Here is a 13,148-nt window from a genome sequence, read left to right as displayed (position 1 = left end):
TATTTTAGATTTGTTGCCCTTCTTTGTACTCGCTCCATTTCCAGTACATCCTTCCTGAGGACTGGTGCCCAGAACTGAACCCGAATCTTATAGAGTGGGAGAATAATCATTTTATCTCTGGAGTTAATCCCATTTTTAATGCATGCCAATATTCAGTTTGTTTTGTTCCTGCAGGTGTGGTGCACTTTCTGAAAGCGCACCAAAACTCCTGCATTCAGAAAGTGCGCCAAACCCGCAGGATGTGATAGAAGTCTATGGCTAAGCGCTGCAGGTACACTGCACTGCACCCACAGTGTGGACAAACCGCAGCACATCAGTGTGAAAGCAGCCCTGTACTATTATGCCCGGTGTATTGCTTCACACTGGCTTGAACATCTCTTCTTTCCTGCTGCTGGCACCACTCTGGGGACCGCTAGCCAGGATAAGATTTGGAGTGCAGTTGGTATCACTCCGCATGGGACAGGAGCTGATACTACAGATGAGGCATTGGCTTATGTGGCTCTTGCTCCCTAATACAGCTCCAACTATACAAGTGGTCCCTCTGCATTGCACTCTGATGCTCTGGGATGGCGGCTCAGCAAACCCACACCACGATCTACCAGTCACCTGCCTGTCCACGATCTACTACTGGTCTAGGGGAATAAAAAAGGAAGATTCACTTACCCCATCCTCCACTCTACTTCACCCCACCCCAAAGTTAGATAGATCCCTGCAGTGTCTTCTTCCCCATGCTCTAGCAGTCTAGAATCCTGACTTCAAGACCAAAGCAAGGTCCTTAGCCCTGCATTGAATGTAAAAACGCAGAGGGACAGTTCACTGTCAGATTGTCATCTGCAGAGGAAGCAGAGATTCAGGAAAGTAACAGCTCCCCTAAACAAACAATCGACCCTTGCCGTGCGGGGGCAGGCTCCACTGCAAGAGATATTACATTTTCCTGGAGTTGGGCTATAATATATCTATGTTTGTAAACCCAAACAAAAACCTTTTCTTATTTGTTCGGTCCGCTAAATAAATCTATTATTGAAAGCATTTCTTATAACTGTTCAGTAAGTGAAAAAAATGCCTGTTAATTATGTCAGAGATTCAGAGCTTTCCTGTGCCCACTGTTATCTCAAGAAGAGGAATTGGTGCTCCCCGTTCTTACCTTGGGTCTAAAGAATAATTAGCCCTTATGTTGTATAGATTGATTTTGAATGCATTTTTTCATACTTGCATGGTCTTTAAATAGATAGAACAGGGAGAAATGTTCACCTGTTGCAGAAATATACTGCATATATTTTTTCCTTTTATTTTGCCTTAACATACATTCTACCTAATTACTATGCATTTTCTTTTTAATTATTTAACTGCCCTTTTATGCCCTGAACACACGATCGGTCTTCCCATTGGAAAAAGTCTGATGAGAGCTTTTGGTCTGGAATCCCGACTGTGTGTATGCTCCATCAGCAACCAACGGAAAAACTGCTAGAAAAAGCTAGAGAGCAGGTTCTCTATTTTCCCGTCAGGAAAAATCCGATCGGAATTTCCTATCGTGTACTAATTCTGACGCGCAAAATTCCGACACATGCTCGGAAACAAATCGACGCATGCTCAGAAGCATAGAACTTAATTTTCTCAGCTCATCGTAGTCTTTTACATCACCGCATTCTTGGCAGTCAAAAGTTCACCGAACTTGTGTGTGACCGTGTGTATGCAAGGCAGGCTTGAACGGAATTCCGTCGGAAAAAACATCCAACTTTTTTCAACGGGAATTACGCTTGTGTGTACAGGGCAATAGACTTACTCTATGGTTAAAATACGTTATTTTCCTTACACTTTGATAAGCTAGTAGCCAAGTTATATGTCCAACCAAATCTTTCCTTTTTAGTTTTGGAAAAAAATGGCAAGGATTAGAACCCTTGTTGTATTTGCATTGATATCCAGGGCTCGTTTGGAGAGCTTTATCTACACTGTCCTAGTAATGGTTTCACCAGACAGTAAATGAGGTACTATTTCCAACAGCAAATAAGACTGGAATGTTGTTTTTGAAGAGTATGGAAAGGCTGGAACTTGGTCGGCTTTTTATTGATGTCTGTGTCCTTTTTGCAGATTATCCTCAACTTTCTGTCTGGTAAAACTGTTGTTTTTATGTTGAGATCAGCTGCTGTGTCCGGGAGAAGGGGAGAGAAAGTGCTCTACAAGATCTGTGCAGGACACAGCAGATCTCTCTCAGTAAAAAGTTTCTGACCAGGCTTCAGGGAACCCACCCTTGGCTTGCAGGATTTTTTTCTGAACAATTTTTCATAAAATACTTAGGCCCCTTTATTGCATAGTAAACTGAAATACAAAGATGAATTAACCCTTTTAAAAGTATCTGTCTCAATCAATGTCCTTACCACATTTAAACACATACAGATACCTACACAGGTTGATTTTGGATAGAAGCAAGTAAACGTAACTGTAAGGTTGTTTTTATTTTTGGCATAAAGCCAGAGCACCTGAAAGCAATCCATATAGGCAGAAGACATGCATAAATGCACTGTGCACATGTTACCCTTGTTGGGAATAGAATAGGGGAACAAAGTGAAACACTCCCTAAAAATTAAACACTTTTATATTGCCTGTCCCTCTTTTTCTATATCCTAGTTAAGTGATGAAGCTCCCATGATCTAAATATATACCGATTAGCCATAATTTTATGACCACCCACCTAATATTGAGTAGATCCCCTTTTGCTGCCAAAACTGCCCATTGCATGGACTCCACTAGACCTCTGAAGGTACACTGTGGTATCTGACACTAAGCCATCAGTAGCAGATTCTTTACGTCCTGTAAGTTGTGAGGTGGGGCCTTCATGGATCAGATTTGTTTTTCTAGGACATCTCACAGATGCTCAACTGGATTGAGATATGTAGAATTTGGAGGTTAAGTCAACACCTCCAACACATTGTTGCTGTGTTCCTCAGACTATTCTTGAAACATTTTTGAAATGTGGCAGGACGCATTATCCTGCTGGAAGAGGCCATAGCCGTCTGGGAATATGGTTTCCATGAAGGGGTTGTACTTGGTCAGCAACAATGTTTATGTAGGTGGTACATGTCAAGTAAAATCCACATGAATGGCAGGACCCAAGGTTTCGCAGCAAAACATTGCCTAAAGAATCATACTGCCTCCGCTGGCTTCCCTTCTTCCCATACTGCACCCTGGTTCCATTTATTCCCCCTGGTAAGTGACACACAGGCACCCAAACAGCCTCATGATGTAAAAGAAAACATGATTCATCAGACCAGGCCACCTTCTTCCACTGTGGTCCAGTTCTGATACTCAGGTGCCCATTGTAGGTGCTGAAGCTGCTACCTGTTCTTTTCCTGCATTTACACACACACACACACACACACACACACACAGAGGCACACTTCCAGCTCTGCAGCCTTGCAGCTTTCATTGTCCCTCTTATGACTCATCCCCCCTCCCTTTCTTGGAAAACTTTCACGAGAGTGAGAGCTGCACATGTCATAATCCATAGGCTAATGACCAGAAAAGCAACAGGAAGTGGTTGGTTTAAACTGCGTGAACAGGCTGAATGTACCAAGTTGATCGATCCATCAACCTGAGTACAACCAGCCTGCTGGATTTACTTGTGATTATCGCTAGCGGCTGCTATAGCCGCTAGCAATTATCGCTATTCCGCTGGGAGCAGACAATTGCTCTGCAGGAGGGATTCACCGGTCAGCACTGTCTGTGTTGATGGTGGAATTGCGCAAATGCCCAGGTGTGGAGCTCTCGGCAGAGTAAAAAAAACAAACTTGTGTTGGCTGTTTTTAAACCCTTATGCTACATTATCTTGTTAATCTTAATCACATTTTGACTGAAATGCATCTTAATGTCCTTATTGTATGTGATTGCAGAGAGTTGTGAAGGCTGACATTGTAAACTACAGTCAAGAGCCAGTTACCAGAATGGTCAACCCTCCTCGGAGTTCTATGTGTGAGATCCAGTGAAAGTACAGTTGGTCTGAATCATGGAGCTTACAAGTGATTTCTACGATTACACAGACCAGCAGTTCACCATGTCCTTCATTCTAACAGTGACAATCTTGATAGTGTATTTTGAAAAACGTCATACAATATTTTGTTTTATGAAGCAGCAGACAGCCACGTTGGCACAAGGCCAAGGCTCAGACCACACACTAGAAAATCTAAATTAAAAAAGAGTGTTCAGAATCCTCTGCAGCATACCCATGCCTTTACACAACTGCTATATCTTAGAGCAGACAATTGCTCTGCAGGAGGGATTCACCGGTCAGCACTGTCTGTGTTGATGGTGGAATTGCGCAAATGCCCAGGTGTGGAGCTCTCGGCAGAGTAAAAAAAACAAACTTGTGTTGGCTGTTTTTAAACCCTTATGCTACATTATCTTGTTAATCTTAATCACATTTTGACTGAAATGCATCTTAATGTCCTTATTGTATGTGATTGCAGAGAGTTGTGAAGGCTGACATTGTAAACTACAGTCAAGAGCCAGTTACCAGAATGGTCAACCCTCCTCGGAGTTCTATGTGTGAGATCCAGTGAAAGTACAGTTGGTCTGAATCATGGAGCTTACAAGTGATTTCTACGATTACACAGACCAGCAGTTCACCATGTCCTTCATTCTAACAGTGACAATCTTGATAGTGTATTTTGAAAAACGTCATACAATATTTTGTTTTATGAAGCAGCAGACAGCCACGTTGGCACAAGGCCAAGGCTCAGACCACACACTAGAAAATCTAAATTAAAAAAGAGTGTTCAGAATCCTCTGCAGCATACCCATGCCTTTACACAACTGCTATATCTTAGAGCAATAGAAGCAGAGAATGGCGTTTTTAAAAAGTGTTACATCAATACCTGAAACCAAGGTTTTCAGTGTTTTCGTACGATATATACATAGGATTGAGGTGACATGGTGGAACCAAAGGATGTATTTGGTTCAGCGATGCTGGCACTCATCATTTAACATTCTAAGAACCTCGAACTGAATGTAAACAGAACACAGGAAGGAATACTCTTAACTTTTTTCTTTTTTGGCTATTTTTAAGGGGCGGGCAAAATGGGAATTATGGGGGGGGGAAAAATCTGATTTTTTTATTTCTTTACTTCTGACAATATAAAGGTAATGTGTGCTATCCTGAATGTACAATATTTAGTTTGCGTTCAAAATAACGGAATGTTGTGCGGGTACTTTTTTTTCCATTTCTCTAGTATATCTTAAGGAGGTAGTTTAAGGGACCTTTGTAAACACAAGGTACTATAGCTTATTTAAAAGATATATGAAGAGCAACGTTTTATAAAAATAAAAACTTCAGAAGGTGGTACTATAGTCATTTTGCCCATAGACTTTAGATGGGCATCACCCCATCCTATCATTTTCAGCCGTTCCAGGTAATGATTGTGAAGCCCTTCAACTTTTTTTTTTTGTGCCAGCTGACTATTGTTGGCCCAATGTGACCTAGAGGTTTGCATAGAACTACACTACAGATCTTAAAGCAGTTTTAAAATTGTAAGCTTTTATTTCATTTTTTTGTTTTAAGGCTGCTTTCAGTCACAACTAGAGCCTTAAGGTTGGGAAATTGCAGGGGTAAATCTGCAAATGTCATCCTTTCTTTGAGGTTTAAGTGTTGAGATCAGATTGCAGTTTCCACATGCCAAGATCACTACAGTCTATGAATTTCTTTTACAGCTCTATTGTGTAAAGGCTTCACCACTTCAGTCGACTTTTAGGCAAATTCTATATGAAAGAAGACATTTCAGTGAAAGGATGGTGTGCAGTACTAGTCCAACCAGGCCTAGTACTTGTGTCACGCATGGATATTTGTGACTGAATCAGTAATTGGCTTCTTGAATCTCTTGCAAATTTCTGGGTTCCCCAGATCTGTGCACATCACTCCTTCTACTACATTCCACATAAGATGACATAAATAGGAAATCATACAGGGAATTGAGGCTTTCTTGTAATGGCTGTGGCAAATGGGTGGAGCCAGGGACTCTGGTGGAAAGATGTCAGCTTTGGACTAGAGGGGATAAAAAAGAAAAAAAAGGTCTAAGTCCGTCATCTGCCATCTCTCCGTAACTCAGCCATTTTGGATTGATTCTTCTTTTACCATTAAAAGATCTAGTTGTTTTTTTTTTTAAACTTTGTAACCACTGTAAAGTTTTACTTGTTTTATTTTCATTAAGTACATGTCTTATTTACTCATATTTGCATATCCAGCAAAAATTATCATCCTGGTAAGGAAAATAGTTTACACACTGAAATTTAAAAGGATTTTTAAAACAATTGCTACAAAATGTATAATAAATGCGGTTCTGTGTGTTTTATAGAACACTTTGTTAGACCTCATCATTTTGTATTTCATTGTGTCTCTAAGATGTGCAATCCAGAATGTATAATATACACTACACATATCAGAAAGTTCAAATGCATACTTGAAATAAACACCGAAATAGATGCCTGAAACTTTTTGACTTAAATCTGAAGACTTATCTTCTATTGACGGTGATGTAGTGAGACCCCCCTTTTTTTTGTTAATGGCTGTATTTGTGTTATCTCCTGAAAAATGTTTCCCACCTGGATTTTTTAAATTTGTATGTTGGTATCTTGCTCAGGTCAAGAAACTATTTTCGGTAAGTAAAGCGTCAGAACTGACTACACCTTAGATTCAAAATAAATATTATTTTCATTGCTAATTGTTTGATTTATTTATATATAAATATGCATATATATAATTTTATTGTTTTTACTAAGAAAAAGTATTTTCTCAGAAATAAAACAGAACTTGGAGAGGCTAGTTTGCCAAAACAAAATGAATACAGTAGCTTTCCGAACATTTTAATGATTACCATATATTCAACATTATCGGAATGCTTATAGAACATACATAAGTAATAAAGAAAATGTTTACCTATGACTGATAGTTTGTGTACTTGTCCAGTTTTATAGATCTATAAATCCGAATAGCAATTTATGAGGTTGATGAATAAATGTGAGGCCGGTCTCCTACCAGCTTGAAAAGATCCATGCTTATCAAAGGATTGTTTCTTGTAAGGTAGATCCTTAAGTTTCCTTACCAGCTTAGTTTATCGTCAGAAACTCTGTTGAACTCCAAAGCAGTTGTACACTATGCTGAAATTATCCATCACACAACTTTCTGCTTGATAACTGACCCACCTTCTACAACCCCTATACCTTTTTCTATTGCCTGCCAAAATTGATTGATGACCTTACTGACCATAATGAAGGTGTAAAAGCAGGGGAAAATTGGATAGTTATTGAAGAGGGAGCTGTGTAGTTGATATTTGCATGACGGAGCACCAGGATTTCAGAAATCCCCAGGCTCTCTGAAGATTAAGTCAGTGAGCAGGGACCCAAAATTAAGGTGAGCATATAGGGTCATTTTGAGAGAGAGTTCTGCAGATCCTTAAAATTTGGACAGATTGCAATGTTACTGTTAACATTCCGATGCTCCTAAACTGCAGATATTTTTTTGTTGAATGCCACCTAGGCTTACTTCTGCCTGCAGCACACCTAAATCAAACCCAGTAGTTAAAGGGGTTAAAAGAAATTATGATACTGCGCTAAACTAACTAAGTGAAACAAAAATAAAAATAAACGAGCTGCAACAAAAATTGTGATATACACACAATATACAATCAAAACAAAACAAATAAGTTGCGCTAACCATATGTGAATATAAATTGACAATTGAATTAAAAAATGGTGTCCATAAGTGTCCAAAGTACAAAAAATATATATTGGAGATTCAAATTAAGTGAATAAATTGTTGAGTGATATTTTAAACGTGACTGGCAAACAAAGATCCTCCACCGGTGAAAAGATGAAAATGTCTATGCTCTTACCAGAAGGGCAAGCAATCAAGGCTTGCAGCTGGAATCCCCCAGCAAGGGTCTTTATCAGAAACTGCCACCGATAGTCCAGATGGTATTCCTCCAATTGTGTGGATGGATACGAGATCCAAGGAGCATGAAAAAAATATATACAGCATATGGTGATGTACCGCAGATGAAACAGATGATAAGCACACCAAGGAAAGCCACCACCAATATGAATCACCAAATAAGGGGGACTCTTACCAGATATGCTACAATAGAGTACTTGTGGCCAAACCCAGCCAGGGCCTTTAGGTAGTCTCCAAACACACCAGCCAGAGCACACGACTCTCTCAAGCAGCCATAGCAAAGTATGTCACCAAAAAGAAAGATGAAATCCACATAGTGAAGTATCGCAAGTATAAAGGTTTAATAAGGTAGATGCACTTACATAAAAAAGAAATGTATCAGCATTTTAAAATTACGAGCCGGCCGGCTTCTACGAACGCCCGTCCTTCGGGACCTAGACGCAGCACGTCAGAGCGTCTCCTCCTCCCAAAGGGGTTGTAAAGCTTTGTGTTTTTTCAGCTTAATGCATCCTATGCAATAAGCTGAAAAAACACCTTGCACTCTCCGGCCCCCCAGCCTCTCCATTTTATTTACCCGAGCCCTGAATCTCCGCGGGCACAATCCCACGTTGCTTTCCCCCAGCTCTTGTGGGCTCTTCATTGGATGATTGATAGCTGCGCAGCCATTGGCTCCCGCTGCTGTCAAACAAATCAACGATGCAGCGCACCGGGGGTGGGGCCGAGTGATAGTCGGCGGCTATAGCTGCTGTCTGTATCACACAGGAGCGCGCCTGCAAGCTAACCCCCTGGGGAGAGAGCTTCCCAGAGGGGGGTTAGCTCTTGCGGGGAGGAGCGAGACAGCTGCCGAGGGACCCCAGAAGACGAGGATCGGGGCCACTCTGTGCAAAACGAACTGCACAGTGGTATGTTTGTTATTTAAAAATAAAATAAAAAATTAAACCTTTACAACCCATTTAATATAATTTCGAAAGTTGTGTTCATATTCTGAAATCTGAAGCTTTCTTTAAAAATATTACCTGGTAATCCTGCCATTAAAGTCCTTGTTCAGACACTTTCTGTTATAACATGACAATTTCCTGTTGTGCTCCTGTGTTGTTATCTTATTACATTGCATTGCACTCCTTCTAAAGACTATGAGCAGCTGGGCCAATGCACAGCGAAGGTACTGTACACTGTTGTCACTATCGAGAAACCAGTCCACAGCAATGACGCTGAGCCATTGCTCTAGTGTGTGCATGTACTTGTAGACAGGGTGTGACTGAAAGATGCCAGAGGAGACCAGCACTGAAACATGGAAAGTAACTGAGTTTAATTAAGGAACAAAATTAAATATGACGACTTGGTACAAAGTAATTTATATAACTTAATGCAATCCAAATAGGGTTTGCATCTGCCTAAACCCATCTCTCTCTATTTCCTCTATCAACTTCCATGTTCACTTTCATATTTTTGTCTGTTGGCTTCACATTATTTTCTAGGTTGTTTTGGAAGATCGGATAATCAATAACCGAATTTCTGGGTTATATCTTCCTGAATGCTTAGAATTTGTAATTTTTTTTTTTTTCCAAGATAACTAAGGGTTCTTTTTGCAACCACTTTAATAGTGAGACTAAGCTGAGGCTAAGCAGTGCTTTATTTAAAAAGTAAGAAAAAAAGTCTTTTGATCAGAATAAGGGTGGAAACCCTTTCAGGGGAGACCACTATTTGCCAGCCACACAATTACAAACATGCCATTAAAAAAATATAGCTAAGAGCTTTTAAGGAATGAGATCTGTAGGACGGGATGGCCATAGATCAGATAGACAACACATCCATCTCTTGTTTATGTTTCCAAATCTTAGTGCCGACATAGAAGATAAACAAAAGCTGCTTCATCATGTTGGCATGTGGAAAAAATATTTTGATGACTGACTAGGAAAATATGAAGTGCGATATCTGGAGCTGGTCCAGCCTATTGCACAAATTTTGGCGGGCGTTTTCTTTTTTTCTTTGCCCTGGATCGAGTGAAGTACTGTATCCTTCTTGACAAAACATGCCAAGAAAAGGCAAGAGAAGCTTAACATATAAATGGGAATTTCATAAGCATTCCTTTAGAAAAAGGCAAAAAGGGCTGATGTATCATTACAAGTATAAATCGTGTTCAGTAAGAGATTGTTTACAGTCTTTTTATAGACTTCTTTACTGTAATGGATTTCCCTAGTTTTAAAAACTGTAGTCCACAGTCTATACAAACTGGAAGAAACCTTTCCTAGACCCAACCAGTATTCCTTAGGAACCGTTCCTGATAATGAATGATACTACTTGGTAACAGAGACTTAAAGTGGAAGTCCAGTAAAATACTAGCTATACTTGTGTTTGTGAACCTCTATTATAGTTGGGCATAATACACTGTATAAGTTTTTTTATAAAGAACAAGTCATGTAAATACCTTTTTTAGATTGCTCCTCAGGCAGGTCACGAGACTCGCGGCAGATTTACATCTCTGATACATGGCTACTGCAGGAGGGGCCGGGATCTCCCTCTGGCATCAGCCGCTCAGCCCCTCCTGCAGTAGCCCTGGAGACTGGCCGAGAGTCACGTGACCGGCCTGAAGATCGCTATAAAATGGTATTTATATGCCTCGTTTTTGTAAAAAACTTATACAGTGTGCTATGCCTAACTATAATAGAGGGGCTAGCAGTGATCTAATCCCCCACCACTATCTAATAATAGTGGTGGGGGGCAGAGACAGTGACACAGAACACAGCTGACAGGCAGGGCGGAAGGGGAGAAAGGAGAGCTGCGGATAAGCTGCGGGATGTGCGCTGACCACGGTGGTCAGGGCTCAGCAGCCCTGATTATTGTGGTCAGCACAGAGAAGGGGACACAGGAAGTGGCAGGATCAGACAGGTTTTTTACACTTTAAAGGGGGGCAGATTACACAGCCCAAGCACTGTGCTATTTAATCTGCTCTGTACAAATTGCTGTGTATGGATTGATGCTAACCTGCTCTGTTTGCTTCTAATCTGTCCTGTTCATTTTCATGACATTGCCGGTGCATGTGCATATATCTCCTGATTCACGGCAAGCTTATTGTGCCATCAGTCCATTCATTAATATGCATCTCCTCTCTGCAGCACTATCCTGCAAGATTACAGTGCCATTCAGTTCCTAAAACATCCCAATTTGACTTGCAACGTCAGAGGGGGTGTAAACATTGGCACATTGCACAGCAACCCATAGTAAGATAGCAGACTGTATCTTACAGTATTAAAAAAAAATTGTTGAAATGCTTGCCCACCTGTCTGCCTCGATATGCTGGACACGATTGCTATAGCAAGTCCAAACGTCATATTCCTCATGTACACGGTCCTGTAAATGGTTGTAGTAATGGGGTGTGCTGCAATGATAATCAATAACCTGCAATGACCACCTGTTAGAAACCGTAGACAATCAGAGTGAAGAAATGTCATCAGCTTTGGACCCTTTTGAGGAATCCTTGGTGTGCTGATGTAATTTCTTCACAGTTACTATTGCAAATGAAAGTGAGGCTTGGCTACAACATTACTAAGCATGTGCAACATTACAGCAGTGAGAAGCAGAGGGGGTGGAAGTAAATTGCCCTGCAGACTCGGAAGACAGTAGTCAAGATGGTGCTGGCTACTGTCAGGAAACAAATTAAAATCTATTGGGGAAAAAAAGTAAGAAACAGCCGAAAGAATAATGCACAATGTAATGGAAAGCTTTGTCAGACTAAAATTATGAATTAGAATTAAATTATATGAAGTCTACTATTTTGGGTGCACCTTTAGACAGAAGAATTGAGATGAATCTTCCAGTCTCTTTTGTTAGTAGGTTAGTTTTTAGTTGTTTTTTTTTTAACAGAAAGTTATTAGGTTAGTTTTAAACGTAATATTTTTGAAACCTGCAACTCAATACATTTTTAAATATGCAGAATATTTGGAGCACTTAAAATTTAAAGGAGCACTTGAGGGGATGAGTTTACTACCTTTTTAAGTATAGTTGGGCCCGGGTTCTGTCCGAGCCGTCGTATCTATGCACCTGATACTTAGAATCAGTTACGCATAGATTTGTATTAGATCCGACCGGCATAAGTCTCTTACGCCGTCGTATCTTAACTGCATATTTACGCTGGCCGCTAGGGGCGTGTACGCTGATTTAAGCCTAGAAATATGTAAATCGGCTAGATACGCAAATTCACAAACGTACGCCCGGCCGACGCAGTACAGATACGCTGTTTACGTTAGGCTTTTCCCGGCGTAAAGTTACCCCTGCTATATGAGGCGTACCAATGTATAGTATGGACGTCATTCCCGCGATGAATTTTGAAAATTTTACGTCGTTTGCGAAAGTCGTTCGCGAATAGGGCTGGGCGTCATTTACGTTCACGTCGAAAGCATTGGCTTCTTGCGGGTTAATTTGGAGCATGCTCACTGGGATACTTTTACGGACGGCGCATGCACAGTTTGTAAAAAGCGCAATTTACGTGGGGTCACATAAAATTTACATAACACACGCCCACATCTACCACATTTGAATTAGGGGGGCTTACGCCGGCCTATTTACACTACGCCGCCGCAACATTTGTTTGAGAATACGGCACTTGCCTGTAAAAGTTGCGGAGGCGTAACGTAAATAGGATACGTTACGCCCGCACAAAGATACGCGCATCTACGTAAATCCGGGCCTTAGTATTTAACTGGACTTCTACTTTAAGCTGGCCATAGGCGAAATGAGAAAAAACAATTCCCCCATCCACGGTAAACAGACAAATCTTCAATGTATTCTGCCAACCAACCACAGTGGCTGGCAGAATCCCTAAACTGTGCCTGCATCTGATTGGATACAGGCACTGTTTGGCTGAGAATTTTCTGCCAAGCTCCTTTTGAGAAAAGTTGTTTGAAAAAACCCTTTTCACATAGCATAGGTATATATGTGGCCATATGGAATGAGGAACTGGTTCTTAATCACATGATGATTGACTATCACAGTGGTCAGTCACTGTACAAACACACCCCTGTGTTTTTTTTCTCCTCTTGAATGGAGAAAAAATTACATTCAGTTTAGTCTAGTCTCATCATACTAACACTGTACTACTCTGGGAGGGCTATTATTGCATATAACAGTGATGATCTCTGTTATAAAAAATTACAGAAATAAATCCTCTATGGGGCTTTGGAAGGCAGAAAATCCTTAGCAATCAAGCAGTATT

General features: G+C 40.7%; 1 protein-coding gene across 2 annotated transcripts in view; it reads left to right on the top strand.

The window, feature by feature from the left end:
- The window catches only part of RAB28 (RAB28, member RAS oncogene family), a 175,590-nt gene extending 171,388 nt beyond the window's left edge, over positions 1-4,202 (top strand). The window contains exon 7 of one of the 2 annotated variants that reach the window (XM_040335432.1): positions 3,888-4,202. In XM_040335432.1, the coding sequence (XP_040191366.1) occupies positions 3,888-3,980 (93 nt within the window). In that variant the 3' untranslated portion in view covers positions 3,981-4,202. The remainder of the gene's footprint in view (positions 1-3,887) is intronic. The other variant, XM_040335433.1, reaches the window with a different exon arrangement.
- The last annotated feature ends 8,946 nt before the right edge of the window (positions 4,203-13,148 follow it).

The sequence above is a fragment of the Rana temporaria genome, chromosome 1 (assembly GCF_905171775.1).
Source record: "Rana temporaria chromosome 1, aRanTem1.1, whole genome shotgun sequence".
NCBI lineage: Eukaryota > Metazoa > Chordata > Amphibia > Anura > Ranidae > Rana > Rana temporaria.
Note: the sequence above shows the minus strand (reverse complement) of the source record. Positions and strands in the feature narration are given on the sequence as shown.